This window comes from Borostomias antarcticus, assembly GCF_949987555.1.
Source record: "Borostomias antarcticus genome assembly, chromosome: 8".
Lineage (NCBI taxonomy): Eukaryota > Metazoa > Chordata > Actinopteri > Stomiiformes > Stomiidae > Borostomias > Borostomias antarcticus.
The window spans coordinates 28,239,071-28,257,021 of NC_140241.1; the positions used below are offsets into that span (position 1 = coordinate 28,239,071).

Consider the following 17,951-nt stretch of genomic DNA (forward strand, 5'->3'; position numbering starts at 1 on the left):
GAGTTTATTATTTATTTTTTTAAGCTTCTGAGTTTAAAGTCAGAATTTCTGACTTTAAAGTCAGAATTTCTGAGAAAAAAGTCAGAAATAACTTCTGAGATTAAAGTCAGAATTTCTGAGATTAAAGTCAGAATTTCTGAGAAAAAAAAGTCAGAATTTCTGAGAAAAAAGTCAGAAATAACTTCTGAGAAAAAAGTCAGAATTTCTGACTTTAAACTCAGAAGCTAAAAAAAACAAAAACAACCTCTGCTATTGGCCCTAATGCTCTTCCGTAGTAAACTTGTTTGACTCCTGTGTGTTTTTTAATATCAGGAGTGGATGGAATTGGAGGCGGTCTTACAGCGTGGTGGGCTGGTGAACTGGGAGCTGCAGGAGAGCGGTGAGTACGGCACTGGTGACACTGGACAAAACCAGCAGAGCCGCTGCCACGGCAACCAGCATCCCTTTGTTCCTGTCACAAAGAAGGAAGTGTCAGGTGCGCTACACGCGTACCCGTGACAGCGCATGACGGGAGCCAATTCGATGGAACTGTAGCCGCTACAGTAATTGTAGCAGTCGTAATTACAGTATGGCGTTCTCGCCAGAGAGAGGGGTGGAGACACCCGTTCAAATCAGTGTTCAGTGACGGATGATTGGAGTGTGACCGCCACTGGTGCGCCACTTGGTGACTCGGACTGATTTTCATAAAGATGTTGTACGGTACATTTGAAACTATTTCAAACAGGAAGGCGTATCAGAGGACTCACAGTCTGTAAAGATAGACCAGCAGAGGTGTGGTGGCGTAGCACTGGAAGTCTAGAGACAGGTACCAGGTCCAGGGAGCACACTGTGAAGAGAGACACAACAGCTCATAGTTAGCTTGTAGCTGGAGCTCGTAGGGCAGAAGTTCCGTCTTCATCTTTTTGTGCAATTACCCCCAGAGGATCAATAAAGTAGGCTACTACGTCTACTACTATTGCTACTACTACAGAATAAAACGTTAACTTTTGCCAGCGTCAAGTCTTTTGTTTCAATATTTTGGGGACTCTTGGGAGATTAGCCTAAATCTTGGGCTAAAGAGATCTGATAAGAAACCAAACAAACACTGCCCCCGCCACGCCGCAGGAGAAATGCTTCCGTACGATGTCGGTGATGGTGAAGAGGTTGTTGACCAGCAGCAGGTTGGACCACCAGTACTTCTTGCAGCTGAGGATCTCATCCTTGGCGATGAACCAGTAGGCTCCCCTGCTGACCACGGAGAAGGAGCCGATGGCCACACACACGATGAAGAGATGCAGCGGCTGGAGTCTGGGAGGAGGGGAGGGGGAGGGGGAGGGGGAGAGGTCACTGTGTTACAGAGGTCACCTACTGGCTGCCTGCCTGCGAGGGACTTTGTATACCACACCATGTTTGGGAAGTGCAGTGATGTTTCTGCCGTAGGACTCCTATGAGTCCAGTGTAGCACAGAGACAGGGAGTGACCAGGAGATGAAAAGAGATGACAAGAGAGATGGTCCCACCTTCTGAACCTCTTGAAGAGGAAGCTGGCCACCAGACCCAGGCTCAGTTTGTCTTCAGACCTCTGGATGGAGCCCAGTAGAGACCTGGCACTCAGGAGACCCCTGACCCACACACACACACACACACACACACACACACACACACACACACACACACACACACACACACACACACCTTTTATTTGCTCAACCACCTGTGCAGTGACACTGTAATTACCGCGATGGTACGTTGTAATTCCCGACTCACCCGAGCAGCAGGAAGGTGTCCACGGCCAGGTACACGGGCCCGCTGAAGGCAAACACATACAGGGGGTTGCTCTCCACAGTCTCCTTCCACCTCTTGTCATTATCTGCGATAGAAACAACACATTGACGTCACAGCTCTTCGCCTCTGCGCGTTCGCCCCGTTCGGACGGAGCCATCGCGGGCGTCAGCGGTAGGGCGGCGGCAGGCCCCTACCCAGGTTGCTCCAGGCGCTGAGCTGGACGGTGTGTCCACAGATGATCCAGAGGAGGCTGAGGACGCGGACGCCGTTGAGGGAGGAGTAGCCCCCTCTGGGGATGGCGGTGCTTAGGACCCCCCGGGAGCTGCTCTGGAGAGAGAGGTCCTGCAGGCAGGAGAGCGCACAGCCTGACGACACACAACACACACGATCTGTGTTAGGACACACACACACAAACACACACACACACACACACACACACACACACACACACACACACGAGCGATCGTATTACTGTTCTCCTCGTCCGTGTGCTCTAGCTGGCCGGTCCGGTCGAGCTGCTGAAGGGCATGGCCGTCGGCGCCGCCGCCGCCGCCGTTGGGCGCCAGGGTCCCGTACAGGCTGGGCGGTGTGCTGACCAGAGAGGAAGGCTCCGCGCCCGGGCTGACCTCCCTGTGTCGCTGCCCTTTGATGATGGCGACCAGCAGGGTGGCGGCGAGGGGGACGGCCACCATCGCACAACACACAAACCTGGAGGAGAGAGAGAGAGAGAGAGAGAGAGAGGGAGAGAGGGAGAGAGAGAGAGAGAGAGAGAGAGAGAGAGAGAGAGAGAGAGAGAGAGAGAGAGAGAGAGAGAAAGAGAGAGAGAGAGAGAGAGAGAGAGAGAGAAAGAGAGAGAGAAAGAGAGAGAGAAAGAGAGAGAGAGAGAGAGAGAGAGAGAGAGAGAGAGAGAGAGAGAGAGAGAAAGAGAGAGAGAGAGAGAGAGAGAGAGAGAGAGAGAGAAAGAGAGAGAAAGAGAGGTGTTGAGACATGTGCCGCATCCACATGTGAGATGCATCTCAATACCAGTGGTTCCCTTTGCTCGTTTCCTCTCCACTGGGAACCAGCAGGGGAGTGAGTACGGTAGTAGGAGGCCCAGAGGCTGGTACTCACAGACTGGTGACGGCGGACAGGTCTGGGCTGGCGGGGGTGGTCAGACACTGGGTCATGAAGATGCCCTGGGTGGACTGGGCCACCAGGATGGACGGCAGGGGAGGGATGAGCGACATCTCAGCCTGCTGGAAGGTCTCTGGAAACACACATCCGCCTGTCCGTCACTCTATCTATCTATCTATCTATCTATCTATCTGTCTGTCTGTCTGTCCGTCCGTCCGTCCGTCCGTCCGTCCGTCCGTCCGCCCGCCCGCCCGCCCGCCCGCCCGCCCGCCCGCCCGCCCGCCCGCCCGTCCGTCCGTCCGTCCGTCCGTCCATCTATCTGTCTATCTATCTATCTATCTATCTATCATCTATCTGTCTGTCTGTCTGTCTGTCTGTCTCTATCTATCTGAAACAGCTTGGATATGGCACAGAAGACATCATTGCACTTGTTCTTTTTCCACTTTTAACTGAATTGGGTGTGTGATAGTCTATCTATGTCATTGGGAGTTCATAGAAACACCATTTCCAGAAGCAGCTGTGGGAAAGAATGATGAATCCACCAACCGTAAACAACCATTTCCTGCACCTCGTCCTCGTCACAAGAGTCAGGAACGCAGATCCCTACAAAGTACTGGACTGAGTCCTACAAGAAAAACAGCATTATCAGGACATACAGTCACTGAGCATTGATTCATTATAAGATACATTACCTTAACGACTGATTTCATATCAGTAATTTATTTCCTCCCCCTAATGCCTAAGGTTAGGGGGACATAGAAAGGTACGATGAACGGGCCAGTGGTAGGAGAATGTTAGCATAGCAATGAAGCAGATTTGCTAGTTTATTTTTTATTTTTTGATAATGCTTAGTTTTAGTTTAGTTTTTATTAGTTTCAGTATTAGTTTTAGTTTTTTTTTTTCTGCGCTAGCCTCGTGAGACCATCCTCTGATCTTGTGAGCTCATGTTGTTTCACTCTGTGCAAAACAAACCATCTGGCGCACGTCAGATTACCTCTGCGCAGGGACACAGCTAAAGAAATAATGGAGGATAGATTTCATATCTACCCAAAATACTAGGCTTATGTATGGAATGAAAAAGACTAAAACTAAGGACATTTTCTCTACAATTTTAGTTTATTTAAGTTAGTTTTGTAAACACACAATACAGTTTTAGTTAGTTATCGTTTTTTTGTAAAGCCTAGTTTTTATTTTTATTTCAGTTAACTAAAATGTTTTTTTCACACCTAGTTTTCATTTTTTAGTTAGTTTTCGTTAACTATAATAACCTTGGTTAGAGACTCTGGGGCAGTCTAGGGGGATGTTAGAGACTCTGGGGCAGTCTAGGGGGATGTTAGAGACTCTGGGGCAGTCTAGAGGGGACGTTAGAGACTCTGGGGCAGTCTAGAGGGACGTTAGAGACTCTGGGGCAGTCTAGAGGGGACGTTAGAGACTCTGGGGCAGTCTAGGGGGACGTTGGAGACTCTGGGGCAGTCTAGGGGGACGTTGGAGACTCTGGGGCAGTCTAGGGGGACGTTAGAGACTCTGGGGCAGTCTAGGGGGACGTTAGAGACTCTGGGGCAGTCTAGAGGGACGTTAGAGACTCTGGGGCAGTCTAGAGGGACGTTAGAGACTCTGGGGCAGTCTAGAGGCGCGTTAGAGACTCTGGGGCAGTCTAGGGGGACGTTAGAGACTCTGGGGCAGTCTAGAGGGACGTTAGAGACTCTGGGGCAGTCTAGAGGGACGTTAGAGACTCTGGGGCAGTCTAGAGGGACGCTGGATGTTGCATCTCCTGTAGCGTCTCCTCACCTGTTTGAGGAAGACCTGGCAGTACTGGCCTGAGAAGGAGGGGCCTCGGACAGACAGACACTCCTGAAGAGACCCTGGTCTGTTGGTGTTCCCGCCCTCCACATCGCTGCCCATCTTCCCAAAGGCGTCATACACTGTGAACACACACACACACACACACACACACATTTACAATTATCTGCTATTCACTGCAACAGTAGCTCGGTGTAACCACACAAATATCTTGGGGAAAACGGGTACTTACTTTGCGCAGCATACGGACTTGGCCTGTCCTGGTCGAGCTCCCAGAGGAAAGCCTTGGTGTCCTGCAGGCATCTCTCACTCACGTTCCTGGCCTGCGCTGCGGCCAGCACGGCCCACAGAGCGAGACAGTGGACCAGAGGCCCCCAGAACAGGGCCATCTCATGGAGTGCATCTGTTTGGCGGACTGGAGCTTTAAATAACACACGGCAGACACTCGATCACCACGGCAGTGATGCTTTTCTGTCCGCTAATCTGGCTTGACCGATAAGCGTGGCAACTGGGGCTTCACACACCGTCGCGAATGACTTGGCAACAGTTCTCATTGGCTGGGGCTTTGAACCATCCAACCAGTTCTCCTTATTACAATATCCAAGTAAACTGTCATCTGCATTGACAGTAAGTTCTTTTTTTTATGTGTATTGTTTCAAATGAATGAATGATTTTAAACGTTTGTTCTGAGTAAAATTCTATTCCTGACAAACCATGAAGAGCAAACGTAGGTCACCAGGGAACACATGTTGCGTGTTTAAAAAGGTCAGGCGGGTCACTCATAACATCCATGTAATCACTAACAGACCTGCTCCAACGTCACAGCACATGTCACATCATCTCTCTGATCAAAGCCGCTGGGTTGGTCCAGTATAACTGAACACACGCTGAGAACATGATGAAGAGAAACAGCAGAGGGAGATTAGAACCTGAGGTAAGGGTCATGAACCCTGTTATAAAATAACACTGTTCTGATAGGTTTTTTCAAAATGACGATACAGTTCTATTCTGCAGTATCCATTATTTCCTGAGGTAAATACGTTTCAAAATGAGAAATCAATAACTGTCAATGTAACATGATTCCATTGTGTTGTGTAAACCTACTCAACTGTACATACTGTAACGCTGGGAGAGGAGGGAGACGGAAGGTGGTGTTTTTGATAGGAGGAGCTGATGTCATGTGCAGGGGACATCAGGTCACACCTCGGCTGGGTTTCATCGTTTATTGACACCGAGAGCTGATTCGTACACAAGCGTCGTACATGTCTAAAGGACAGACAGCAGCGAGACACATTCTAGGAAACAGAGAACAACCACCTACAGCTTCTCTCATGCAGACGCAGCTCCACACAAATAATAGTCCTGCTTTCCGAGTAGAAAAAGTAACACCCAAAACCACGTGTCCGTTTATGAAAAGCGTGACAGAAAATACAACTTTAGGAATAAAAGATAGACTGATTGTTTTCCTTGATACAACTCTGAATGTTTTGTTGACGTCTCTTTTGAGATGTAAAACACAGCGTGTAAATAGACGGAGAGGATGGATTACCAGGCTACTCTGTGCACTTTGGACACATTGCAGCGAATTAATTAAGATGTGTGGAGCGCGAAGTTGACGAGCATGACGACGACGACAGTGAAGAGACCAGGCCCATGTCACAACCATAACGGGCCTCTGGACCCAGATTTACAAGCGTCTTCAAGGGAGATGTGCCGCCCTGACGGGCCCTTCACCAGACTCCCACGGTCTCTCTAGAAGTGTTCTCTTGTGCATGTCTTCCGACTTGACAGTGGAGAGCGAACGAATGCGCACTTCAGGGAAAAAACTGGCCAATAGGATCTCTGCGGCCGGGGTAATAAGGACCAGGCTCGATTAGTATGAAACAGGCCTGAGAGATTGTTCAGACATTCCTTGGCCATTAGCAGCAGAACAAACAGAACACTACATCACCTAATTATGTACTTTTCCATATTGGTGAGAGGACAACCATGAAAATAAAAACATTTCTCCTACTGTATAAAAAGATCTATCCGACATCCATAGAAACAGCTATGTGGTAAAGTGAACAGTACAAAATGTTATCTGGTCGTAGATTGATTTAAATACACGTAAATTCACCTTTAAATATATTACATACTTTGAGCACATTCAAAAATGTGTGTTTATATTCATATATATGCTTCATACTGTAGGTATATGTGAGTGGAGGAGACAATGGAGGAACATTGACCGCACGGGGCTGTGAATGGGTCAGAGCTGAGTTTCCCAGAGGCATCGTAGCGCTACGTTCATCGTAAGCTATGGCGCTCATCATAGCGCTACGATGAACGTAGCACTACGATGCCTCTGGGAAACTCAGCCCAGAGCTGTTGTACTGGGAGGGGGAGGGCTACAGTAGTGGCTACTGCAGACTGTAGGTCGGCCTACTTCTCTGCCGTGCTCAGCCTTTTGGACTTGATGAAGGCCATGCCGTGCGTCCGCATGTGCGTCTTCAGGCTCGCCTCCGTCTCGAACATCTTCCCGCACACTTTGCATTTAGTCTCCGGCGTGCCGTCGCCGTCCCCCGGGCCCAGACGGTTCTCGCGCCGGCTCTCGTCGTCGTCGTCGTCGTCCGGCGTGCCGTTGCGGCGCGCCAGACCGTGCGGCTCCTTCAGGCGGTGGACGATGAAGAGATGGCGGGCCAGCGAGGGGTGGGAGGTGTAGCACAGGCCGCACTCGCGGCACTGGAAGGAGGAGCCGTCGGACTTGTGCTGGGGGATGTGGTCGTGGAAGGCGACGATCTCCTCGGTGGCGAAGCCGCAGACGGCGCACTTGTGGACTTTGAAGACGTTCACCTTGAGCTTTTTCAGAGGCTGGGCCTCGGGGCCCCTGGAGCGAAGACCGGGGGACCCCTCGTCATCTTCCTGCTTCCTCTTAGGGCTGGGGGCCTGCAGGGAAAGAGAAACACTGTTGACTGTGTGTGTGTGTGTGTGTGTGTGTGCGTGCGTGTATCCGCACATTTGTGTGTGTGTGTGTGTGTGTGTGTGAGTGAGCTGTACCTGTGATAAATCCTTGTCTGCTGTGTCCTCCGCGTCGTCAGGGTCCAGAGCCGTCTTGCCCTCTGGGTCCTTAATGCCATGCATCAGCTGAATGTGCTTGTCCAGCATCAGCCTCTTACTGAAGGTCTGGTTGAGGCCTGGGCAGTGTCTGTGGAGATTACAAAGCAGAGGTTTTACAGATCCCAGTTCAGCTGATAGTGCTTTAAACACACCTATCCCATGAGATACTGACCTAAATCAAATATTTCACAGATCTGGGTCGAATACTTGAAAATGTCTGAGATTTGCAGTTGATGGAGCAAATTTTTTTTGAAAATACTGCGGATTTTGACACAGGCATTGATCTTTGTGTATGTTTGTGCTAGTGACTTGGTCCCCGTGCGGGCGTCACCGGTATGTCTGTGTGTCATGACTGCGCTGTGACACAGGTACTCACGGGCAGGAGAAGACCTTGCGAAGCCCCTTGTGTTTGATACGGTTGTGTCGACACAGGCTGTGGGAGGAGCTGAAGGACTTGTCGCACTGATGACACGGGTGCTTCTTCAGTTGCTGCGGTCAGAGAGACAAGAGGCGATAACTGGAGACACGTCTCAATCAATCAATCAATCAAAGCTTTATTTGTATAGCGCATTTCATACCCAGAGGCAACACAATGCGCTTTACAGAGAACAAGGGAGGTGGGCAGACATCCCACCCCTACATATTCCAGAGGGAAGCAAAAAAACAGTATCACCCAGGGGCCAGATAAGTGAGCTGTAAAAATTCTTCCCTGACCCCTCTCAACAAGGCGATCGAGCAAGCTCCAGGAGTATGTTTGTCTACCGGCTAAGAACATTTATAAAGCAATACAAGTCTCAATACACGCTCATGCATACTGTAGCTCAGATGTGAAGGCTTAGGGCCTGCTTCTGGACAGGGCGCCGCCCCTTATGAAGGTGTCGACGCCGTCACCGCTCACCTTGCCGTGCTCTCGTCTCACGTGGGCCACGAAGACCTCCCTCTGGGTGAAGAGCCGGTCACAGTCCCCGCATCTCCACCCGGGGGCGGGGGGCTTCTTGGAGGCCGACGTGGCGTTGTTGCCCTTCTTGATAGGCGAGGGAGGGGGCTTCGTGTCCCCCCTATCCAGACCGTTGAGGGCGCCCCCCTCCCTGTTGCTGGGGCTGGCGGACAGGGGGTTGGTGGGCTTGGCGCTGAGGGGGAGGTTGATGCCCAGGTTGGGGGGGCCCTCGATGGTCTTGAGGGTGCCGTGCATGGCCTGCGGAGAGGGAGGGTCAGAGGTCAGCCACACTCACGTTCACCAGCCGTACGCACGGACTCAGTGGCGCCCTCATTGACTAAGCGACCGTGCGACAGACAACCGGGTGAACGGTCATTTCCACACCAAGTTCGGCCGGGACTGCAACCAAATCTCACGCCGAGTCTCAGACCGTGTACGCAAGTTTGAGAATTGTCAGGAGACACATACTGTAGGCCTATTCATCACTTCTAAATATGTAGCCTACCCTATGGCAAAATATATATTGTAAAGGCCTCTTATATTGTAAAGGCAAAATATATATTGTAAAGGCCATCCCATTCATTTTTTTTTTTTTTTTAAACTCTCAACAAAGTATCCTTCCATCCACTATTATGTACCTTTATGTGGTCCAACATGAGCTGTTTCTGAGCGTAGTGCATGGAGCAGTCGGGGCATTTGAACACCGACACCTTCTGACTGGAAATGTGCTGGTCAAAGTGGGAGTAGAGCAGAGACTGCTGGGTAAAGACGGTATCGCACATGGAGCACTTGTAGATCAACCTGAAAGACAGCAGAGGACAAACCTTGTCACCGGACCACCACCGCATGACCCGACGCCATCACGTCTCATAAATAAGCCCTAGGTAAATTAACACACACCTGCTCCAAACGGGGAATTCATTAGTGGGCTGTTGACTGACTGGGGGAGGAGTCAGTGAAAGGTCGCCATGCGGAAAACACACTGACAAAGCTCCCGTGTCTAATGGCCAACCGGTCAACATGGCCTGTGAATCGGCCTCGGACCAAAGTGAATTGGACACAGATGTCGGGTAACAGATTGTTGTTAAAACTGGATTGGGTTAGGTGGTGTATAACCAGGCCAAGTCCAGCCTGGCTTATGTGCGTGGCTGGCTTGTTTCTGTTCAGGACTGGTGGAACGGAAGCTAGTCCCGCCACTGAAATAGCTGTGAATTGAAATGACATGAAATAATGTCTGATAAATGAAGATAGGTCTTGTCGCCTGGACACATCAGTTCCAATGCTTCCAATTCTAATCCAGCACAATAAGAGCAGGATAGCCAGTTAGCTCATGAGCTCACAACAACTAACAGCAGCTTCCATAACATTTCGGCGGATTGGTTTTGGTGTTCTTCTTCCAGTCCCTAGTGTGGGTTGGGGTTAGAATAAGGGTTGGGGTTGGGAGTTTGGGTGGACGTTTGGGGTATAGTCCAATAAAGTAGTCCCCACTGGGGCCTTGAACCCCTGTCCAATGCTTTCACCGCTACTCTACTTGTGCAGTGGAGATCGGCAGGTTGATTTTGGTGTCCATCTTTATTTTGGTGTGCTAGGACTACTGCCTCTTGTGGTGCCAACAGAGAAATGCAGGTCAACATTGACCGGAGGGAGGGAGGGAGTGATAACTGGACAAACGCTATACTAGGTGCGCTGGCTTACAGCCATGCCCAAAAAAACACTGCCTCTTGTGGTAGCAACATAGAACTGCAGGTCAACAACCCGACGGAGGGAGGGAGTGAGTGACAACCGGACATTTGCTATCTTTGGTGCGTCGCCACGCACAAAACGAGTGTGGACTATCGACTGGACAAAAAAACTAGGAATGAACAAACATAGCAAAGTGAGGCGTGCAAAATGTCAAGACCTGTATACAGTACAGTGTTTCCATCAGGTCTGTCTACGTTTGGTGGATGGTGGATCACTTACTGTACATTATACAACGGTTAGTTCTTGTTCTTGATTCTGATTGGCTGGAAGCCGTGTTAAAATACTTTGCAACACACACCTGGGACCGCATATCATTCCATTTTCAGTATGAATGCGCCTCCCCTTTGATCCAATGCATTGTAGTTGTTGTTGTTGCTTGGCAACCCTTTTGTTAGGGGAACTATTTTGGGCGGAATTGAGGGAATGATGCTTCGTTTTCAATAAATGTTAATATTTTACATTGCTGTGTGTTTATTTTTACACTAATAGCTGTAGTAACCGTTGTATAAAAGCAATAAACCACTCGAGGCCGTGTGTTATAGTGATTTTATAACAGCTAGGGGGGTTATAAAATCTCTGCTTCGCGTCGTGCCTAACAACGCCCCCTAGCTGTTATAAAATCACTATAACACACGGCCTCTCTTTATTGCTTAAGTACAGTATCCAAACAGATAGTTGGAAACTGACTACTATTTCTGTAAGCTGTGACTACTGTTACGCCAGGACTTACTTGGGCTCTCCGATCTTCACCCCGGGGTGCTGGGTGTGGCCGTGGGAGTGGGTGCCGGGGGGGGATTTGAAGGCCATGGGGCAGATGGGGCATTTGTAGAAGACCTCACAGTGAGCGCTCTGGATGTGTGACTTGAGGGCAACGATGTCGGCGTAGATGACACTGCAGTGCATGCATCTGGAGAGGAGAACGAGAGAAAAAAACAAGCAAAAACAGAACTTTTTCACACGTCGCCCTCAATCATTTTTGACAGTCAAGCTGGGGCACAAAATTGTATTATAATTATAATTACTGTGATTTGCAATGATTGAGCAAGTAGCAATTTTAAAGGTGAGGGAACATTAGTGGGGACACTTAAAACGTGAATGTGTGTGTGGAGGGGGGGGTAATGGAGTTGAATGTATTATTAATTTCTGTAATGAAAAAGGCCTTGAATATTCTACAGAGAACGAAGGAGCTTTGATGGCTCAGCATGATATCTGGTGACCACTGAATTCTTGGCACGGGTGGTGACCAAAACCCCCGTCCAACCAGAACCCAGAGCTGGTAACTGACCGGTAGCCCACTCTGCGGGTGTAATGCAGGCAGCTCTTGGTGACGTGGGACTGGAAGTGGACTGAGCGACAGATAGCCCCACACTCCGGACAGATGTACGGAGACTTGTGCTGGTGGATCCGTTGGTGGGATGCAAAGCTGCAGTGGTTGGGCAGAAGCATTTGGCAGATAGTGCAGGTTTTCTGTGGATGCAAACAAAACAAAAACAATCTAAAGTTGTTGTGAAATAGAATCGAATCTGTCTGCGCTGGTCTGATGTCCTGTGAGTTGATAAAGGACTGTCCACAGGGAGACACAGTGGTGCCACCTGACACAGGTAAGGAAGGTGATCTATACAAAAAACACACAAGGGGAACTCTTATCCACTCAACACACCATTAACACATACACACAAACACACACACACACACACACACATACACACACCTGTCCGCTGGACTCCACAGCCTGCTGATAGTGCATGGCAAGGGAGTTCTCCTCCTGGAACATCTCGTTGCACTCCAAACACTTGAGGCTGTGCCTGCAGAGGCGAGAAGCGTCCTCCTCCAGGGGCATGGCCGCCACCAGGGGGGCGCTGCTGGGGGCCGAGATCACCGCCGCGTGGGCCCCCTTCCCCGGGGGCTGGCCCGCGAGGCCCTGGGCCTGGCCGGCGGCCGGGGCGGCGGGGCAGCGGGCGGGCGGAGGGGAGGTGGTGATCATCTGGTCGGCGGGGATGGGCTTCAGGATGAGGTGCGAACACTGCATGACCACCCCCTTGTCCTTGTGGGCCCTGGCATGGGACAGCAGGCTGCACTTGTTGTAGAACACCAGGTTCTTGGCGCAGTGGTTGCAGGTGACCTCGATGCGGACGCTGCGCCGGTCGTAGTGCTGCGCCAGGCTGCCCTCCAGGGCGAACGAGTCCCCGCACTCCAGGCACTTGTAGCCACGCGAAGGCAGAGAGATGCAGGCCGCGCTGGGGGGGCTCAGGTTGGGGACGTACAGCGGCACCGGGTTGATGCTGCTCAGCACCTTGTTGAAGGCCTCCACCACGGAGCTCTGGGAGCTGGCCAGCACCTGCACCCGGTTGACCTTCCTAGCGGCCTGGGCCTGTTTGACCGGCTGCTGCTGCTGGGGCTTGGTCAGGACCTGGTGGAGCTCGGCAGCTGAGGCCGCCTGCGGCAGGAGGTTCAGGTTGGTGAGGTGGACGGTCTTTGGCACGAGTTTGGCGCTGGCCAGGCTGATGCTCTGGACGGAGGCGGCGGGGATGACCGTGGCCTTCACGGTGGTGTTGTTGGCCAGCTTCAGGCTGATGACCTGCGACCCCGCCGTCTTGACCGCCGAGACAGGCAAAAAGGCCGTGGCCACCGGCTTGATGGTCATCTGCTTGGCGATCTCCACGGTCGGGCCCGCGCTGGCGGCCACCACGGTGGCAGCCAGGGGGGCCCGGGTCTGGGCGGGGAACGCGGAGACGGACGTGGCCGAGGCGTGGACGGAGGAGGTGGCGACGGAGGAGGCGGCGCCGCCGCCGACGTCCCCTCTCTTAAGGCCGTCGGGGTCAAACTCTGGCAGGACCCGGGTGACGGTGCGTTTGATCTGGCCAGACGAGGTCTTGATGGTTTTGATTCGCACTTTGGGGATCACGGGGGTGGAGCCGGTGGGAGAGGAGGGGGAGCCTTTGCTGCTGCCCTCGCTGGTGACGCTGGATGGACTGTCCGGCTCTCTGGACGGCAGCCTCCTGGCCGCCGCCCCGGCGGGCTCCTGCTCCGGGGCCTTCTCCGGCACCCTGGGGCTCTCCTGGGCCTGCTTGGGAGATTCTTTCTGGGGGGCGAGGGACTCGGACGCCCCCGACTCGACTGTGGCTTTCTTGGCACTGAGAGCAACTATGGCGGCGATGCAGGAGGAGAGATTGGCCGAGGACTTGGCTTTGGCCTGGGAGAGAGCGGGTGTAGCAGCCTGGACTGGATGGCCTCCAGCCTCCCTCGCCTCCAGGGGCTTGGCCACCGGCTCTTTGGCCTGCTCCTCCGCTCTCCTTGGCTTCGGGGAACCGTACAAGCTAGCGCTACCCAAAGTGCTGCTGCTGCTGTTGTTGTTTTGATGTGTTTTGGATTGATCGCAGTCTCCGTTGGTCCCGGGATTGGCCACGCTGTCCTCGGACGAGGGTTTTGGGGTGTGTTCCTCTCTCCTGATGAGTGGAACTCTCAGGGGGTTTGGGGCAGGTCTGAAGAATGTCTGGCTGTTCTGCTTGTCCACAGGGTCATCTACTTCAATCTTATCGTCGTCTTCAAACTCCTCTGCGCTGGATATGGGGCTGAACTGGTTAAAGGAGGTGGGGTTGCTGCCGGCCAGAGCATGACTCCCCTCTCGGGGGGAGGGTTTAGCTCCTCCATTTATCCCATACCGCTCGCTAGGCGATATGGCCAGGAAGCTGTTGTGAAGCCCGTTGCCCAAGGCGGGGTGAGAATAGGCCGCCTCCTTCTCCAACTGGGCGTGCTCGCCGGCGTCCATGTTGCGGACGTTCTTGACGATGACACTGACACCCACGTCGGGGGCGAGGACCTCGTCTTCCTGGGGCATGCCGGGCTTGAGGTCGTCGTGGCCCGACTCGATGGCCGCCTTGGGGTCCACCATGTCGGGGATGTCGAAGGCTGCCAGCAGGTCGTCAAAGTCGGGGGTCTTCATATCTCCCATGGTCCTGCTGCCGTGTTGACGGGATTAACCTGAGGAGATACAGAAGGACAGAGCAGCCGTTCAAATCTGAGTAGGTCACACATAAATCAAGATCAAACTCTTATCTAAAACAGTCTCCGCCCCTCACTAGTCTCTCTGATCTGAAATGACCTTTAGATGGATATAAAGTTGTATAGTATTCAGTTATTGATCCTTTAGGAAAACATTTGATTAAGTTAAGAAATGCTAAGATAGGAATAGCACAAAAGTGAACAGTCCCTCTGTTACACCATACAGTCCACCTATCATCTCCCACTGTAGGTCTGTAATACCATTCAAGACCACACGGCGTGCTGCTCTCTCTACTTTGTATGAGAGAAAGACTTGAAAGCCATGCAGGAGTCACTGCATTCTAGCAATGTATGACTCCCTCATACAAAGTCATTATTAATTTCACCTCTCCATTCTCAATACTATTCATGGCAATAGTCGTCTGCCAAACAAAGAAATTCATGTCACGCATAGATTATGCTCTTAGTCACTTGGAGATGCACTTGTAAATTCTGGCGAGTAGTAGTAGACTGACTACCTACATTAAATGCAATTATTATTTGGATAAAAGTGTCTGCTAAATGACTGTAATGTAATGTAATGCATAGTGATATTTAATAGAAATTCCTGAATTTACCACATTTCCATACCTGTTATGAAACAGCTTTCTCTGATATAGAATTCTCTACACTCCAATCCACCCTCACTCATGACTAAATCTAACCTGAACACTACAGGGAGAAAAGTAATTTCCTACTTCAATCACTTGTCTCCGGAATTAAATGACAGTAATGAGTTTGTAACAAAAACAATTGAGCCACAAAGCAATCGACTATATTGACCTTTTCATGGAATGTTCATATTCAAAACAATAATACCACATCGCAAGATGTTGTTGTCCTAGTGACCAAAAGTTCCACTGGTTCCATTGAAAGGGTCTATAGCAAACATTTACGTATCCAGGCAGGGTTTAATAAACCATTGTGTGACACTAGTGCCCTAATCACAGGCCTGTATTTGGAGTAAATTGTGTATTCATATCATATCATTCATAATCAGATCCCAGATCACTTCAACCCACGGTCGCTACCGGTCTCTGCAGGAAATGGGATTGGCCTCGATGATGGTGCTTATACATATCTGTTCATGAGGGGTGAGTATATGAAGGGGTAGTCATGACAGGGTTAATATTCCACTTGAGTGCTTCCTGAATGTGGTTGCAGGGGAGCGAAGGGGTCAATGCTTTGACTGAATCTGAACATAAAAAAAACATTTCTCAAATAACACACTGTGCACGTACAAATGATACGCAGATAAGATGCGCAACGTTTATTTGACGGTGAACAACGGTTCAATAATGTGATCAATCTGAGACACTGGGATGTCGTTTCAAACCCTCCTACTGTATGAATGTGTTTGAATGTGTTTATGGATGATGTAGGTAGGCTGGCAGGATGTTATGTGATAGGCGACTGAAGGCACAGCTATGGGGCAGAGCGGCTGTGATGGAGGCAGGGCTGCTGTTTCATCAAAATGGAGGACAGATCCGTTTGTACTGTAGCCACGTTCAGCCACTAACATCTGAACGCCTCGCAAACATCAGAGGAACAGCCTCCTCCGCCTCATAGGACGAAACAGCCACATGGATGTTCCGGACAGAGAGGGAGGATATGAGAAGGAATAATGAGAAAGAAACATGACAGGAAAAACAGGGCAAAGGAGAGAGAGAGGAAAGGAGGGGGAGGGAGGGAGAGAAAAAAAGATGGCCGCTGAGCTGAGAGGAGAGAACGCTGCAGCAGGGGGAGAAAAAAAAGGCCTGCTGCACAAAATATGACCGGCAGTAAAATCGCCTATGTGGAGAAAAGTGAATGTTAGTGTAAATGTTGAGACAAGGAAAATATACAGCATAGAATACTCCACCCGCCCCCGTAGCCCCAGTACAATGGAGATGCTGACTAACCCTACTATTTCGAATGCCCCAAGCACACTGGGAGAACAGTCAAGAGAAAAACACAGAAGTGAAAACATGCAAATTGGCCGCTCCTCACCCTCCGTGTCTCTCTCCAGCCACTAGACTGCTACTTTCCTTGCTTCCTTCCTTTCTTTGCTTCCTGCAACAACAGTCAGTCAGTCACAACCAGTCAACACAAAACAACAACCACCCCCACCCTCCTCCAAAACGTCCTCTTCCCAGGCCGGCAGGGCCCAAAACAGGGGTCAGGTTTCATCCGGAGAGGAGATGTGTGGTGTGATCCTCCTCAGACATTTCCTGCACTGCTAGCAGCCGCGGCGGACAGACACACGCTGGTCCTGAGAGACAGGCTGTAGGGGCTGCAGTCTCGTCCCCATCCCCAGCTCTCTCTCCCTGCCTGCAGCAGTAAGCTGCACACACACACACACACACGCACACACACACACACACACACCCTGACCAGAACCCAGCGACCTGCCAGCCTGCTGTGCTAATACCATACTGTCAGGGACAGTGTCTGCTCCCTGCAAGAAGCCTCGTCCGCTCCCAAAAGGGCTGCCATGGAGCAGCCAGGGCTCTCTCTCTCTCAGGGTAATACAGAGACCGCATTGTTCCTGAGCCGTCCGTCCGCCTCAAACCGGTTTCAGCTGGTTCCGGTCACCCCCACATAAAGCCTATGCTGCTGAAAAAGCCAGACGCCGTGCCCACTTCTCAGGCTGCTCTGGCTCACAGGATCCCTGCATCTTTAGGAACCAAAAACCTACTTTAATGCCGTCTGGATGTGGAGAAAAAGACTGAACGAGCTTAGAGGTCCCAGCGCTATGGAATAAAATACCAAAGACTGGAAAAAATGCTTGTGGTGCATCCCAAACTAATGAGGAATCCAGGTCATTACCCCAGTAACATAAATAGGCCTCAGTAATGCAAACCACAACCGCCTTGGTGAAGTGGGAAAAACAACGCGGCTCGATGGTTTCACAAGCACCCGAACGCAAACTGAATAGGACAGGAAATGACACAGATCACTAGCAAATGCAACTATGCAAAGAAAAAGTCTAGCATGCAAGCAATGAGGAGTCCAGAGCTCTCTGCAGACAGGGAGAAGAAGCAGCAGCCATGACGGAGAACAGTAGTAAACCGTCTCTCTAGCTGCCCTCTCTCCAGTGTGTTAGCCTAGTGTGCTGAGCTGCTCTGGCTGTCTCCCTTGCAGCCTGCACCCCTGTCTGCTGCTCCATGCCCCTGGTGCCTAGTCTTTCCCACAGAGAAACAGATTTTCGTCAATGAAAATCAGCTGTTTTGCCATAATCCCCCCCAGCCTCACGCAACGGTGTCCCGTCTATGATAGATGACAAGAAAAACAAAGGCCCATAACATTGGCTATAGAGCGCACACACACACACACAACCCCCCCCCCCCCCACACACACACCGACAGGCACAGGACAAGCAAGCACACCTAAGCCCCCACACACACACACACACACACACACACACAACACAGTAACAATCACATACTGTAGGCAGGCATAAGGCATGCACACAC

General features: G+C 51.1%; 2 protein-coding genes across 2 annotated transcripts in view; both read right to left on the reverse strand.

Annotated features, from left to right (window-relative positions):
- Window positions 1-5,065, reverse strand: part of oacyl (O-acyltransferase like) — a gene marked incomplete at both ends in the record, with an annotated part of 6,393 nt that extends 1,328 nt beyond the window's left edge. Inside the window, 11 exons of the mRNA XM_084442586.1 lie at window positions 341-451; window positions 747-826; window positions 1,122-1,287; window positions 1,499-1,600; window positions 1,746-1,848; window positions 1,958-2,128; window positions 2,236-2,471; window positions 2,874-3,009; window positions 3,423-3,501; window positions 4,665-4,798; window positions 4,909-5,065. Of these exons, the coding sequence (XP_084298712.1) occupies window positions 341-451; window positions 747-826; window positions 1,122-1,287; window positions 1,499-1,600; window positions 1,746-1,848; window positions 1,958-2,128; window positions 2,236-2,471; window positions 2,874-3,009; window positions 3,423-3,501; window positions 4,665-4,798; window positions 4,909-5,065 (1,475 nt within the window). The remainder of the gene's footprint in view (window positions 1-340; window positions 452-746; window positions 827-1,121; window positions 1,288-1,498; window positions 1,601-1,745; window positions 1,849-1,957; window positions 2,129-2,235; window positions 2,472-2,873; window positions 3,010-3,422; window positions 3,502-4,664; window positions 4,799-4,908) is intronic.
- A 2,035-nt stretch (window positions 5,066-7,100) lies between these two features.
- On the reverse strand, window positions 7,101-14,407 carry znf532 (zinc finger protein 532; the record flags this gene model as incomplete). The annotated part of the gene is made up of 8 exons (XM_084442587.1): window positions 7,101-7,604; window positions 7,716-7,863; window positions 8,152-8,264; window positions 8,674-8,970; window positions 9,351-9,513; window positions 11,186-11,362; window positions 11,741-11,922; window positions 12,167-14,407. The coding sequence occupies 8 exons, from the start codon at window positions 14,405-14,407 to the stop codon at window positions 7,101-7,103; spliced, it is 3,825 nt and encodes a 1,274-aa protein (XP_084298713.1).
- Between the last annotated feature and the right edge of the window lie 3,544 nt (window positions 14,408-17,951).